This window comes from Rhinopithecus roxellana, chromosome 13 (assembly GCF_007565055.1).
Source record: "Rhinopithecus roxellana isolate Shanxi Qingling chromosome 13, ASM756505v1, whole genome shotgun sequence".
NCBI lineage: Eukaryota > Metazoa > Chordata > Mammalia > Primates > Cercopithecidae > Rhinopithecus > Rhinopithecus roxellana.
Window position 1 is genome coordinate 2,541,498 of NC_044561.1, and position 16,714 is coordinate 2,558,211.

Below are 16,714 nucleotides of genomic sequence, written 5' to 3' on the forward strand. Positions count from 1 at the left end.
TACAAAGTGGAATACTAGCAGTGAGAGGAGGCATTTTGTCCTGTCCCTGGTCTTAGGGAAAGGCTTTCAGTCTTTAACCATTGAGTGTGCTGTTATCTGTGGGTTTGTCATAAATGTGCATAATCATGTTAGAGTAATGCCATTCTATTCCTATTTTTCTGAGTGTTTATTATCATGAAATGCTGTTGGTTCTTGTCAAATGCTTTCTCTACATCATTTGAGATAATTATGTGGGGTTTTCTCTTTATTCCTTTATTGTGCTCTATACCCTGATCGATTTGTGTTTCACTGAGGGGAACCACCCTCAGATTCCTGGGGTAAATCCCACTTGGTCCTGGTGTATAATCCTTTTAATAGTCTGTTGGAGTCAGTTTGCTAGTATTTGTTGAAGATCTCTGCATTTGTATTCTTAAGGAATAGTGATCTATAATTTTCTTTTCTTGTCATTTCTTTTTCTAGTTCTGGTATCAGCATAATGCCGGCCCCATAAAATGAGCTATGAAAAACTATTAGCTCTTCTATTTTTTGGAAGAGCTTGAGAAGAATTGGTGTTAATTCTTCCTTAACGGTTTGGTAGAATTCACAAATGAAGCCCTGTAGTCTTTCACTTTTCTTTGTTCAAAGGGAGATTTTTGATTATTGATTCAATTGTTTTGTTATAAGTCTATGCAGAATTTTTATTTTTTTCTTGAGTCAGTTGTGGTAATTTGTGTATTTCTAGGAAGTTTTCCATTTCATACAGGCTATGTAATTTATTGGCATTTGTATTCTCTTACAAGCTTTATTTCTATAAGGTCGGTACTCATGTTCCCACTTTCATCTATGTGTGTCCTTTTCTTGGTAGTCATTCAAACTCAGTTTGTTAATTTTATTGATAACTAACATTTTGTTTCTTTCAATTGACCTTCTATTTTTTCTTTTTTTTTTTTTTTTTTTTTGAGGCGGAGTCTGGCTCTGTCGCCCAGGCTGGAGTGCGGTGGCCGGATCTCAGCTCACTGCAAGCTCCGCCTCCCGGGTTTACGCCATTCTCCTGCCTCCGCCTCCCAAGTAGCTGGGACTACAGGCGCCCACCTCGTCGCCCGGCTAGTTTTTTGTATTCTTTAGTAGAGACGGGGTTTCACCGTATTAGCCAGGGTGGTCTCGATCTCCTGACCTTGTGATCCGCCCGTCTCGGCCTCCCAAAGTGCTGGGATTACAGGCTTGAGCCACCGCGCCCAGCCGACCTTCTATTTTTTCTATTCTCTATTTTATGTCCTCTGGTCTAATCTTAATCTCCTTCCTTCTACCAGCTTCAGATTTAGTTTGTGCTTCTTTTGCTAAGTCCACAAGTCATAAAGTGAAGTTATTGATTTGAGATGTTTCTTCTTTTTAAAACATAGGCATTTATAGCTATAAATTTCTCTCTTAGCACTGCTTTTGCTTTACTCCATAAGTTTTATTGTGTTATGTTTTTGTTTTTATTTCAAAATATTTTTTAGTATGTCTTATGATTTCTCCTTCAAGTTGTAGCATGTTCTTTCCAAATAAGGACAGTGAACCTAAATGGAAGAAGTATAGGCTGAGCACAGTGGCTCACGCCTGTAATTCCAGCAGGTTGGGAGGACAAGGCGGGCGGATCACAAGGTCAGGAGATCAAGACCATCTTGGCCAACATAGTGAAACCCCGTCTCTACTAAAAAACAAACAAACAAACAAACAAAAATTAGCTGGGCGTGGTGGTACATGCCTATAATCTCAGCTACTTGGGAGGCTGAGGCAGGAGAATCACTTGAACCCGGGAGTCAGAGTTTGCAGTGAGCCAAGATCACACCACTGCATTCCAGCCTGGTGACAGAGCGATACTCCATCTCAAAAAAAAAAAAAAAAGAAAGAAAGAAAAAGAAAAAAGAAGTATGATGCTTTTGTGAAATATTAAAGGAAGTCCTTTAGGCTTGTGAGACTAGTCTCCATGCCATAGCCCAGCAAATAATATTCTGAAGATTCACATCTGGAGGTGTAAAGTAGGGAACACAGAGTTAGAAAACACAATCCAGGTTTTCAGCGTCACCAGAGGGCTGTCACCTCCAATGGGGTGGTACCTGCTTGCTGCCTAGAGGTTTGTGGGGCCCAGCTCAGATCCCATGCAGCAGTGTTCCTGTCAGTACTGGTGAAAGATGAAGGGTGGAGGCACCGGGGATGTGGAAGCCGTGGATGCCAGCTGTCTGTCCTACTCGACCACTTTCTCTGGAGGCAGGAGCGCGCCCTCGATATTCCATGCACACAAGGATCACTTCTGGCCACGCCACTGCTCACATGCAGTCTTTGAAGAAATTACATTTGTAAATTAATTTTTGTTTTTGTTTGTTTCCCCCACAGGAGGGGAAAGGAGGAGAGGGAAAGAGAAGAGAAGCAGAAGTTGAACATTTCCTTCCACTCACTTCCAAGCCCTGAGGAGCTCCACAACCTAGAACCAGGAAGTGCCTACAGAATCTGTGATATTTCTGCTATGAGGTGGAGTGGAAGAACAAGAAAATAAGAAAATTGTGGCCAAAGACTGAGAAATAGGAATCACGATTTCACCATAGGGGAAAGATTCCGTTGTAGTTTTTCCTAGGCTGAGTGAAAAGCAGGAGTAGAGAGTTGGTGCTTGGGTCACTACATTTATTCATACATTTACTCTTTCACTCAGTATTTTATTAAATGCATGTTGGGAAGTATGTTACAAATATGACCTCATACAAAGGTTAAACTTTCATACCAGCCATATGAAGTAGGGATTATGCACTGCATTTTACACAGCAGCAAGCCCAGGTTTAGAAAGGTTTCTAAAGTTCTCTGCCGTAGACACTGAGTAATTAACAGTAGATAAGACACAGTCCCTGTTCTCAAGGGAGTCACCATCTGGTAGAGGGAAGACAGACATATCAACACATTAAATGCTCTAAATATCGGACAGAGGGAAGACAGATATCAACACATTAAATGCTCTAAGTATTGGACAGAGGGAAGACAGATGTATCAACACATTAAATGCTCTAAGTCTTGGACAGAGGAAAATGAAGGCAGAAGCCTGGGAGTCACACAGAAACACTTTACAGATGTCATGTCCATGGGCTGAGTTTAGAAAAGACAAGATGTGGCCAGGCGCGGTGGCTCAAGCCTGTAATCCCAGCACTTTGGGAGGGCGAGACGGGCGGATCACAAGGTCAGGAGATCGAGACCATCCTGGCGAACACAGTGAAACCCCGTCTCTACTAAAAATACAAAAAACTAGCTGGGCGAGGTGGCGGGCGCCTGTAGTCCCAGCTACTTGGGAGGCTGAGGCAGGAGAATGGCGTGAACCCGGGAGGCGGAGCTTGCAGTGAGCTGAGATCCGGCCACTGCACTCCAGCCTGGGCGACAGAGCAAGACTCCGCCTCAAAAAAAAAAAAAAAAAAGAAAAGACAAGATGTTTGCCAGGCGGAAGGGGGGCATATTGGAAAGAGGCTGGCAAGCCCAGTGGTTAGAGGAGCAGGGGGCAAAGGCTCAGAGGCAGCATAATAGAAACGCCTATCAAATTATCAAATTAATAGTTCTACAAAGCTTGTTACAAAAAATTGCACTCCTCTAGGCCGCTTTTCCTTTTCCCCCACAACACTTTCCTCTATTTTTTTTTTTTTTTTTTTACTTTCCTCTTTTTTAACTGATCATTTTGGTATTTTTTCTCCACTGTATATCTAAATACCACACTGCTGCAGCTTCCTTTTTTGTTTGTTTGTGTGTGTGTTTATTTGAGATGGAGTCTCACTCTATTGCACAGGCTGGAGTGCAGTGGCGTGATCTTGGCTTACTACAACCTCCACCTCCTGGGTTCAAGTGATTCTCCTGCCTCAGCCTCCCAAGTAGCTGGGATTATAGGCACCATGGATTACCACCATGCCTGGCTAATTTTTGTATTTTTAATAGAGATGGGGTTTTGCCATGTTGACCAGGCTGGTCTTGAACTCCTGACCTCAGGTAATCCACCTGCCTCGGCCTCCCAAAGTGCCTGGATTACAGGCATGAGCCACTGCGCCCCACCCAGCTTCCTCTTGATTTTTCCATGTTAGGCATTATCTATTGACTTCTCAGTAGGAAAGATGAGGGCCAGGCTCTCTCTCACATATGCACACACTTCCTATCTCCCATCCTCCCAATGGGCTTATATTGTAATTTTGGTTGGATCACTAAGCAGCATAATGATACCATAACATTATTGCCAGCTGAGCCATAAAGTGTACTATAGTTATTTTTTCTTTTCTTGTAAAACTTTTGATATCCCTGGAACTGAGTCTATTTATTTATCTTAATTTGCCTGTTCTGTTGCTTGTTTTTTTTTTTTTTCCTTATATACTTACCACAGTTCATCTCTAAATTATCCATTGGTTGTATAAATCTCCCAGTTCATGCAGACACTTGACACAGTCTGTCAATTTCACCTTCATTTCTCAGCCTTCTCACCTGCTTCACCTGAGTGAATTTCTAAACTGTTCACATAATCCTGGGGATTCCCTTTTTCATTCTCTTGATCATAACTGGTTTTTTAATCTGTTTCTGTTGGTGTCTTTATGGTTCATCCACAGAGAGGCAGAGATCACTAAGATGTCAAAAGCAACACAGAAAAAGGAGGTATTCATCCTTAACATCTCGCCTTCCAGCTCATTTGAGTGAATCTTTGTCCAAGAATTGAGAGAAACTTTATAGGTAAAGCATGCACATGTTGTCTTATTTAATCTAAAATAGAAACAACAAAACAAAAAAATAATACTGCAACTAGGGACACATTTTGTCAGTCCCAGTTCATGGGACAAGGAATATTAAAGTTCACTCCTACCATGGCTAAAGTCAGGATTTAAATGTAAATTAATTTTTTTAATTTAAAAAATTTATATTAGGCCAGGCACGGTGGCTCACACCTGTAATCCCAGCACTTTGGGAGGCTGAGGTGGGCAGGAGTTTGAAACCAGCCTAGCCAACATGGTGAAACCTTGTCTGTACACTAAAAATACAAAAATTAGCTGGGCGTTGTGGCAGGCGCCTGTAATCCCAGCTACTCGAGAGGCTAAGGCAAGAGAATTGTTTGAACCCAGGTGGCAGAGGTTGCAGTGAGCCAAGACTGTGCCATTGCTCTCTAGCCTGGGCAATAAGAGTGAAACTCCATCTCAAAAAAAATTTTTTTTAAATTAATTTTAACTAACTTAAAATTAATTTTTTCAGAGGCAGAATCTCAGTCTCTTGTCCAGGCTGGAATGTAGTGGCACAGTCATAGCTCACTGCAACCTCAAATTCCTGGGCTGAAGCGATCCTCCCACTGCAGCCTCCCAAGTAGCTAGGGCTACAGGTATGCCACCATGTCTGGCTAATTTTTTAAGAAATTTTTTGTACAGATGGGATCTCACTGTGTTGCCCAGGCTGGTCTCAAACTCCTGGCTTCAAGTAATCCTCCTGTCTTGTCCTTCCAAAGCACTGGGATTATAAGTGTGCCACCACACCTGGGCTTATTATTATTATTGTATAACATAATAATATAATAGTAATCATAGGTGATATCATTTATTGAGTACTTACTATGTGCTGAATGCTCTGCTAAGCCTGGTTTAGACATTATCTCAGTTAACCTTACTGGTGTCCCCGCAAGATGGATTTTGTTACCCCCGTTTTCTCCTAGGAAGAAACTGGGGCTTGGTGGGGATGATTAGGTATTTGCTAGATGTCTATTCTGTACCATCCCTGCACTAGGCCCTGTGAATACGGAGATAAATACACAGTCCCTGACCTTATGGGGCTCACAATCTGGAAGAAAGAGAAGGATGTGTAAACCAGTAAATGCATTAATGCTCTGATAGAGATCTGCACGGAATTTGAGAAAAACCAAGACAGGTGAAGCCAGTGTGCCAGCAGCCCTTTGGGACAGAAGATATTTCACTGAGGGGCACAGGCACAGGGGTTGGTTTGCCAAAGGACCAGCAGCTGGGCTGAGGGGCTTAGGTTTTATCATTTGAGCTTCAAGGCACAAGGCAGTGACCTGGTCTGTGCTAGAACAGTTCACCTGTCACAGCCAAGAGGAAAGAAATGGTGCAGATGGCCATTGGCCCAAACCAAGCAGCAGATAAGCAGATCGTGGGACATATAGCCCATCCCTCAGATACACATCTTCACTTGAATCCTGAGTAGAACTCTAGGTGACCCCCTTGAAGGCTATTACCCATGTAAAAGGGGATGAAGGAAAGGTAAGAGGGAAGGAGCTCAGGCTTTGGCATGAGAAAATTTGGGCCTTTGAATCCCTGCCCTGCTTCACCATATGGATGTGTGACTCAGCATAGTAGCTATGCGACTTGACCTTTCTGAACGTGCTTTCTTGACTGCAGAAAGGGAACGCCTATCTAGGAGGGTTGTTGTGAGGATTAGATGAGATAATTTAGGCAAAGTTCTTGGCACAGTACTTTTCATTTTGTAATTGCCACAAGCTGTTATTGTTATTGTTGTTATTGTTGTTATAAAGTGTACTCTTCTTGGCCTGGTGCGGTAGCTCACGCCTGTAATCCCAGCACTTTGGGAGGCTGTGTTCACAAAGAACCCTCAGGAGTTCAAGACCAGCCTGGCCAACGTGGCGAAACTCCATCTCTACTAAAAATACAAAAAAATTAGCCAGACGTGGTGGCAGGTACCTGTAATCCCAGCTACTTGGGAGGCTGAGGCAGGAGAATCGCTTGAACCTGGGAGGTGGAGGATGCAGTGAGCTGAGATTGTACCATCGCACTCTAGCCTGGGTAACAAGAGTGAAACTCCGTCTCAAAAAAAAAAAAAAAAGTATAGTTTTCTGAAACCAGAACATGTTGAACATCTGCCAAGTACAAGGCACCATGTGGGACAGATAAGCAGAGCACTCTCTTGCCTTCCCTTGACTACCCCAGTCATTGTCAACTCTTCATTTGCAGTTTCTCTAGGAACCACACTTTCCTATTTCTGGACCTTTTGTCTGTGGCTGCTTCTGGACCTGAAAATGCCTTCTCCTCCCTCCTCTTTGTTAACTGCCAACATCACTAATTCCTGCTCTTCCTCCAGGACCCCACTTAAATGTCCCCTCCTCTTGGGAGCCTTCCCTAATATACCAGGAGCAAGGCAGGCACAAGTGCTCCACTGCGTTATGCTCCAACAGCATTCTGTGCCATCCCATTATGGCATCAGTTACCATAGTAGATTGTAATTGCCTGTTTACCTATCCGCTGCTACCATTAGCCCCCACACAGCAAGAAAGTCTCCTTGTTTGCTAAGCCCAGGGCAAACTGCATTTCTGTCTCTCAGGACCATTTGTTGCATAATTCTTCCCCATAATTTTCCGTTCTAATATTTACAAAGAGCACAGACAGTTTTTTTCATCTTTAACATCCTGAGAGGCCTACAGTTCTGAGTCCTCAGTAATATCTGGAAAGGGTCCATGCGGGGATGATCTTGGACTGGGATTACAGGCTTGAGTCACCGCGCCCGGCCATGTGTGCAATTTCTCATATGTCAATTATACCTCAATAAAGCTTTGTTAAAAAACCAACAAGCCAGGCATGGTGGCTCACACCTGTAATCCCAGCACTTTGGGAGACCAAGGCAAGAGGATTGCTTGAGGCCAGGAGTTTGAGACCAAACAGGGCATGAGACCTTGCCTCTGCAAAAAATAAAAAATTCATCGGTTGTGGTAGTGCACATCTATAGTCCCAGCTACTAGGGAGGCTGAGGTGGGAGGATCGCTTGAGCCTGGGAGCTCAAGGCTGCCATGAGCTATGATTGTGCTACTGGACTCAGCCTGGGTGACAGAGCAAGACCATGTATGGGAAAAAAAACAAAAAAACAAAAAAAAACCCTGGGCCAGGTGCGGTGGCTCACACCTGTAATCCCAGCACTTTGGGAGGCCAAGGCAAGGTGGGTGAATTGCCTGAGACCAGGAGTTTGAGACCAGCCTGGCCAACATGGCAAAATCCTGTCTACCCAAAATACAAAAATTAGCCAGGCGTGGTGGTGCACACCTGGAATCCTAGCTATTCGGGAGGCTGAGACACGAGAATCACTTGAACTTGGGAGGCGGAGGTTACAGTGAGCTGAGATCGCACCACTGCACTCCAGCCTAGGTGACGGAGTGAGACTGTCTCAAAAAAAAAAAAAAAAAAAAAAGGAAAGGAAAGGGGAAAGGAAGAAACTAATTGGATACTAGGGAACCACCTCATTATTTTGAAAACTGGTAAGTAAATTTAACAAGCATTTATCTTGCCATTCCCATATGAACTGTATTACCAGGTAACCAAATAGTAGAGGAAGAGAAGCTTGTCTTTAGAAACAATCTGCCTAATAAATTCAGAAATAATGATAGACTTAAATTATCACCATTTTGCAACCCCCAATGAATTAATGGATCTAGGTTGATCATCCATGGCTGCTTACATCACAAAAGACAAACAGCTATTAAATGCTTTCTGATGTTAGACCATAAGACCACCTATCAAATAGTCTTACAAATAAGTAAACCTGAATGTGATCTGAACTCTAGATCCAACTACCATAACAGGAAATACAGAGGATGGGGACAGCATGGTAAATGGTAAATGACACCTAGGGGATACAATCAGCAAAATCCAGGCTATGGAAAACTCCAGGGCAAATGGCTTCATCTTTTTCAACAAATAAGTTTCAAAGGAAAAAGATAGAGGAAATATATAGATTAAAAGACACTTGGCCGGGCGCGGTGGCTCAAGCCTGTAATCCCAGCACTTTGGGAGGCCGAGACGGGTGGATCACGAGGTCAGGAGATCGAGACCATCCTGGTCTACACGGTGAAACCCTGTCTCTACTAAAAAATACAAAAAACTAGCCGGGCGAGATGGCGGGCGCATGTAGTCCCAGCTACTCAGGAGGCTGAGGCAGGAGAATGGCATAAACCCGGGAAGGCGGAGCTTGCAGTGAGCCGAGATCGCGCCACTGCACTCCAGCCTGGGCGACAGAGCTAGACTCTGTCTCAAAAAAAAAAAAAAAAAAAAAAAAAGACATTTAAGGCCGGGCGCGGTGGCTCAAGCCTATAATCCCAGCACTTTGGGAGGCCGAGACGGGCGGATCGCGAGGTCAGGAGATCGAGACCATCCTGGCTAACACGGTAAAACCCCATCTCTACTAAAAAATACAAAAAACTAGCCGGGCGAGGTGGCAGGCGCCTGTAGTCCCAGCTACTTGGGAGGCTGAGGCAGGAGAATGGCGTAAACCCGGGGGGCGGAGCTTGCAGTGAGCTGAGATCCGGCAACTGCACTCCAGCCTGGACGACAGAGCCAGACTCCGTCTCAAAAAAAAAAAAAAAAAGAGAGACTTAAAAGAAGTCATCAGTTGCCAAGCATAATGACCCATGCCTGTAATCCCAGCACTTTGGGAGGCCAAGGTGGAAGAACTCCTAGAGCCCAGGAGGTGAGACCAACCTGGGAAACATAGTGGGACCTCATCTCTACAAAAATAAAAAATAAAAATTAGCAGGGCCAGGTGGCATACGTCTGTAGTCCTAGCTACTTGGGAGGCTGAGGTGGGAGAATTGCCTGAGCCTGGGAGTTGGAGGGTTCAGTGAGCTATGATCATGCCACTGTACACTCCAGCCTAGGTGACAGAATGAGACCACATCTCTAAAAAAGAAGAAGAAGAAGACATCAATCAATTGCAACGTGTGGACATTGTTTGGATCCCACTGAAACAAACTTAAAATGTGGCATTTGAGCCTGCCACGGTGGCTCACGCCTGTAATCCCAGCACTTTGGGAGGCCGAGGTAGGTGGATCACAAGGTCAGGAGATCAGGACTATCCTGGCTAATCCAGTGAAACCTCGTCTCTACTAAAAAAAAAAAAAAAATTAGCTGGGCATGGTAGCAGGCACCTGTAGTCCCAGCTACTTAGGAGGCTGAGGCAGGAGTATGGCGTGAACCTGGGAGGTGGAGCTTGCAGTGAGCCGAGATTGTGCCACTGCACTCCAGCCTGGGTGACACAACGAGACTCCGTCTCAAAAAAAATAAAATAAAATAAAATGTGGCATTTATGAGACAAATGGATATTTGAATCCTAAATATTTTATATATAAAATTATTTTTAGGTGTGATAATGGCATTATGGTTATATTTTTTAAAGAGTTATTACATTTCAGAGATATATACTGAAATATTCACAGATGGAATTATAAGATTGATGGAATTTGTATTCAGATAATATGAGAGAGAGAAAGTGGATGGAGGTATAGGTGAAACAAGATTGACCATATGTTGAAAATTGTTGAAGATGGGTGATGGGAATATTATACTGTTTTACTTTTGTGTATATTTGATATTATCCATAATTTTTAAAATTAAAGGCATTTACCATGGACACTTCTAAGCATATTTTACACACTGTTTTATTCTCGTCTCACTAAAGCCCTGTGAATGAGGTACAATTTACCCCATTTTCAAATTGAGGGTCTTCTTGTTTAAAGCACCATTACTCCTGGCTTGGGACTTCTGTTATACAATATTCTCCTAGTATTCTCTTTGCCCTCTCTCTTGCCCCTCCAATTAATTCTCCACACAGGAGCCCACATACTTCATGTGTATTAATCCATTTAATTCTCACAACTCAGTGTCAATACTATTCTTGGTTTTCAGATGACGAAACTAAGGCACAGAGAGGTTAGATAATATTCCCAAGACCACACAGCTAGTGAATGACTGAAGTGTGCTGTACGTCTGGCTTAGTTGCTGCTCCTGTGTGTACTTATGACAGGAAAATAAAGTCAAGATATGAATATACAGGCCTGCCATATAGTGGTTTAGCATGTCGCTTAAAAGCATGGACACTGGTGCCAGACTGTGAGCCTCCAGCAAGTTACTTAACCTCCTGGTACCCCGGTTCCATCATGTAAATAGGGGTGATAATTGTTCCTGCCTCATGGTATCTGTGTGTGGAGTGGATGCATGAATCTGTGGGAGGCACTTAGAACAGTGCCTGACACATGGTAAGTGCAGCAGTTGTTGGCTATCGTGATCATTATTGGGTGTTCAACAAATACTCGTTCCTTTTGGCCTCTCTCCTTTAATTTTGAAATTAAAATTCTCCAGCAGAACCACTTGCAGTTCCCCAAATAAGCCTCTGTGTTCCTTCTGCCTTTCCCGCCCTGCCCAATTGACAAATCCTCTCTGATCCAGCCCCAAATCGAGGGCCACCATCCCTGCAATCCCAGAGGGAGCTCTACTTGGTTCCCAGCTGCATGTCTAACCCCTTTTATCCTGCCTTGTGTGGGGATTATCTGTTTCTGCATTGTCTTCTCTACTAGACTCATGGCTCCTTGAGGGCAGGTACCTGTCCTTATATCCATCAGAGTCATGGAACTGAGCAGTGTTGAATAATGCTGGTAAAATAAACTGTCATAGCAAGCCTCTCTTGGACAGCTATGTGCTGAAGTTAAAAAGTTTTTCAAATTTGGACTGAAAAACTGAGAAAGCCCAAAATGACTATTATATGTACATGTATATATGTGTATACATACTACATACAATCATGTGCCACGTAACAATGTTTCAGTCAACAGCTGATTTCAGTCAACAGCTGACTGAATATACGACGGTGGTCCCATAAGGTTATAATGGAGCTAAAAAATTCCTAACACCTAGCAAATCTTAGCCTTCATAATGTCATAGCATAACGCATTACTCACGTGTTTGTGGTGATGTTGGTGTGAACAAACGTACTGTGTTGCCTGCCAATCATATAAAATATAGTACACAATACTGGTGTAATGGTAATAAATGACTATTACTGGTTTATATTTTATTTAATTATTTAATTTTCAGTGTTCTTTGGGTATGGTTTATGTATTTACTATCTTACAGTTTTTATCATTATTTTAGAGTGTACTCCCACTTATTTAAAAAAAATGTTAACTGTAAAACAGCCTCAGGTAGGTCCTTCAGGAGGTATTACAGAAGAAGGCATTGTTATCATAGGTGATGACAGCTGCATGCATGTGATTACCCTAGAGACATTCCAGTGGGACAAAGATGTGGAGGTGGAAGACAGTGATATTGATGATCCTGACCCTGTGTAGGCCTAGGCTACTGTGTGTGTTTGTGTCTTCATCTTTAACTAAATAAATTTTAGGTTAAAAAAAAAAATTGGCCGGGCACAGTGGCTCATGTCTATAATCCCAGCACTTTGGAAGGCCAAGGCAGGTGGATCACTTGAGGTCAGAAGTTCAAGACCAGCCTGGCCAACATGGTGAAACCCTGTCTCTACTAAAAATACAAAAATTGGCCGGGCGTGGTAGCACACACCTGTAATCCTGGCTACTCGGGAGGCTGAAGCAGGAGAATTGCATGAAGTTGGGAGGCGGAGGTTGCAGTGAGCCGAGATAGTGCCACTGCACTCCAGCCTAGGTGACAAAGCAAGACTCCATCTCAAAAAAAAAAAAAAAAAGTGGGGCATGGTGACTCATGCCTGTAATCCCAGCACTTTGGGAGGCTGAGGTGTGCAGATCACAAGGTCAGAAGATTGAGACCATCCTGGCTAACACGGTGAAACCCCGTCTCTACCAAAAATGCAAAAATTAGCTGGGTGTAGTGGCACACGCCTGTAATTCCAACTACTCAGGAGGCTGAAGCAGGAGAATCACTTGAACCCAGGAGGCGGAGGTTGCAGTGAGCCGAGATGGCGCCACTGCATTCCAGCTTGGGCAAGAAGAGTGAAACTCCATCTCAAAAAAAAAAAAAGAAAAGAAAAAAAAAAAAAACATTTTTAAAATAGAAAAAACTCAAAGAAAGAAAATATTGTTGTATAGTTGTACAATGTGTTTGTGTTTTAAGCTACTCCAAAAGAGTTTAAAAGAATTACAGTTTATAAAATAAAAAAGTTATAATAAGCTAAGGTTAATTTATTATTAAAGAGAAATATTTTTGTATAAATTTAGTGTAGCCTAAATGTACAATGCTTATAAAGTCTACAGTAGTGTATAGTAATGTCCTAGGTCTTCACACTCACTCACTGACTCACCCAGAGCAATTTCCAGCTCCATTTATTATAAATGCCCATTTATTATAAGCTCCATTTATTGTAAGTGCCCTATGTAGTTGTACTGTTTTTTATCTTTTATACTATGTTTATACTGTACCTTGTGTATGTTTAGATATGTTCAGATACACAAATATTTACCATAGTGTGATAGTTGCCTACATTATTCAGTACAGCAACATGCTGTACAGGCTTATAGCCTAGGAGCAATAGGCTATCCCATGTAGCCTAGGCCTGTAGTCAGGTATAGCACAGAGTATACTAGGTCTGTGTAAGTACACTCTATACTGTTCACATGATGACCAAGTCGCCCAGTAATGCATTTCTCAGAGCATATCCCCATTGTTAAGTGACACGTAACTGTGTGTGTATATATATATGTGTGTAAATATACACACATAATATATAGTATTTAATATGTAAAACATTATATTTAACTTTTATGTGTATAACCCATAAAATATGTATAATACACATACATGTTTATATTTATGTATATATAAAATCCTTTTGGGCTTTGTCATTTGTTGTCTTTCTTATACATGTATGTTATATATCAATATATTAAAAGTTTATATAAATGGTTATTTATAAAAGAAGTTTAAGCTAAACCAGAAATTCATTTGTGCCTAGATATTCGTACTTCTTTAAATCTTGTTCCAGGTAATGTGTTCCTTTAAAGCCTGTATGTAAATGAAAATATTTACTATTTAATTTCTTTTTTTTTTTTTTTGAGATGGAGTCTCGCTCTGTCGCCAATCTGGAGTGCAGTGGTGCGATCTTGGCTCACTGCAACCTCCCCCTCACGGGTTCAAGTGATTCTCCTGCCCCAGCCTCCTGAGTAGCTAGGACTGCAAATGCATGCCATTGCACCCAACAAGAAGTCAAGTTTTTGCCCTGACATTTCATTTATGTAGAACCTAGATAGATTTTTCTAGAACTTGCATGGAGTCTAATTTTTTCTCAGAACAGTACTCAAGTAGGTGAACAGAAATTGGTAGCATGTGAGCAAAAACAGGACATTTAGCCACCTGGCTGTGGTATATTGGATTATGGTTAAATAAACTATATTTATGAAATTTAAAAGGTGCAAGGGAAGAAAACATGATAAAAAAAAAAAGGACAGACTAAGACTGAAGTGAGTATCTACTGTTAATCACGACACTTAGGTTAGAATGACCTGTTTATGCCTTTTTCTTCCATACGTACAACAGAAAGCAAGATAGGTCACCAGCAGCTCTACTGGAGCCACCCATGAAAATTTGACCAGTGTTCGTGCTCTTGTCATGTCTGCTCAAACCAGCAAGGTCTGATTCAGAAATACGGCCTCAGCCGGGTACGGTGGCTCACGCCTGTAATCCCAGCACTTTGGGAGGCTGAGGCAGGCGGATTACTTGAGGTCGAGAGTTCCAAACCAGCCTGGCTAACATGGCAAAACCTTGTCTCTACTAAAAATACAGAAATTAGCTGGCATGGTGGCAGGCCCCTGTAATCGCAGCTACTCAGGAGGCTGAGGCAGGAGAATCACTTGAACCCAGAAGGCGGAGGTTGCAGTGAGCCGAGATGGCGCCACTGCACTCCAGCCTGGGTGACAGAGCAAGACTCCATCTCAAAAAAAAAAAAAAAAAAAAAAAAAAAAAGAAAAGAAAAGAGAAGAAAGAAAACGAAAAGAAAAGAAAAAGAAAAAAAATGGCCTTAATGTGTGCTTGTCATGTCTGCTCAAGTTGGACTAAGTTATCTTCCTTGAATAGATTATCCAAGGCATCCACTCAATGAAAGAAAAAAACTCTTTTTACATAAAATAAAAATTTAATTTTTTTTTGTTTTTTTGTTTTTGAGATGGAGTCTCCCTCTGCTGCCAGCCTGGAGTACAGTGGCACGATCTCGGCTCACTGCAATCTCTGACTCCCTGGTTCAAGCAATTCTCCTGCCTCAGCCTCCCGAGTAGCTGGGATTACAGGCACGCTCCACCACACGCAGCTAATTTTTGTATTTTTAGTAAAGACGGGGTTTCACCATGTTTGCCAGGATGGTCTCAATCTCCTGACCTCATGATCCGCCTGCCCTGGCCTCCTAAAGTGCTGGGATTACATGCGTGAGCCACTGCAACTGGCCTAAAAAAAATTTTTTTAAAGGAATGACCTGTTTATGGGTCTGCCTCTCCCAAGCACTGTTGCTTTCCACAGCAGAGACTTAGTCACCTTTCTTTTTTTTTTTTTTTTTTTTTTTTTGAGACGGAGTCTCGCTCTGTCGCCCGGGCTGGAGTGCAGTGGCCGGATCTCAGCTCACTGCAAGCTCCGCCTCCCGGGTTTACGCCATTCTCCTGCCTCAGCCTCCCGAGTAGCTGGGACTACAGGCGCCCGCCACTTCACCCGGCTAGTTTTTGTATTTTTTTAGTAGAGACGGGGTTTCACCATGTTAGCCAGGATGGTCTCGATCTTCTGACCTCGTGATCCGCCCGTCTCGGCCTCCCAAAGCGCTGGGATTACAGGCTTGAGCCACCGCGCCCGGCCTTAGTCACCTTTCTATCTGTGTGCTTAGCACAGTGCACACTATTTTTCCTTTAATGTATTTTTCACAATTCTGCTTATATAGTTCTTTGTATAAAATCTATCTTTCCTACTAGACTGTGAGGTCTGTGACAGCTGTGAAATAACCAATTCTTTCTTTGCCAGGACATGGAAACTAGTACAACCAAATATTTCCATGAGCTTTAAATATTTATCAATAGCCTTTAAATTGTCCTTTCAATCAATGATTATACATCCAGAAATCTACCCTAAGAAAAGGGATCCTCAGCCAGGTGCAGTGGCTCGTGCCTGTAGTCCCAGCACTTTGGGAGGCCAATGTGAGAGGATTGCTTGAGCCCAGGAGTTCAAGACCAGCCTTGGCAACATAGTGAGACCCCATCTCTATTTTTTTTATTATAAATAAATAAAAGTAATCCTAAAAAATAAATTATGCAAAAAGATGCTGACACTAATTAGTAATGTCCAATAATAGGGAAATTGTTAATAATACATTCAATGAAATATTATGCAACCATTTAAAATTATGCTTAAGACATGGAAAAATGCTTACTAGGCAACTGAAAAAGTAGGATTAGAAATTACCTGCTCACACCTTTAATCCCAGCACTTTGGGAGGCTGAGGAGGGCAGATCATGAGGTCAGGAGATTGAGACCATCCTGGCCAATGTGGTGAAACCCCATCTCTACTAAAAATACAAAAATTAGCTGGGCGTGGTGGCGCGTGCCTGTAATCCCAGCTACTCAGGAGGCTGAGGCAGGAGAATCGCTTGAACTAGGGAGTCAGAGGTTGCAGTGAGCTGAGATCATGCCACTGCACTCCAGGCTGGTGACAGAGTGAGATTCCATCTCAAAAAAAAAAAAAAAGTAGATATTCAAAAATACATACAACTTTTGCCTTTTATTTTGCTAATTGATGCATTGATGCTTCGAATAAAGATGGGAACTTTGGTTTTTGATTTTTTGGTTCATAATCTTACAGATTTTTTTTTTCTTTCTACTTTTCTGGTTTTTTCTGTAAACCTATAGTAAACCCCTTTAGGTTAATGCAAAATCCACACACTGCAGAATTAGTATCTTTCAGAGTATTCCCTCTGCTGAGGCAAGAAACACAATATTTGAAATGTCTATGTAAACTA

At 42.4% G+C, this 16,714-nt stretch overlaps 1 protein-coding gene across 2 annotated transcripts in view; it reads left to right on the top strand.

Moving 5' to 3' along the window:
• FAM227A (family with sequence similarity 227 member A) overlaps positions 1 to 2,430 on the top strand; it is a 69,117-nt gene extending 66,687 nt beyond the window's left edge. For both annotated transcript variants that reach the window (XM_010389244.2, XM_010389245.2), the window contains one exon: positions 2,351 to 2,430. In XM_010389244.2, the coding sequence (XP_010387546.2) occupies positions 2,351 to 2,430 (80 nt within the window). The remainder of the gene's footprint in view (positions 1 to 2,350) is intronic.
• The last annotated feature ends 14,284 nt before the right edge of the window (positions 2,431 to 16,714 follow it).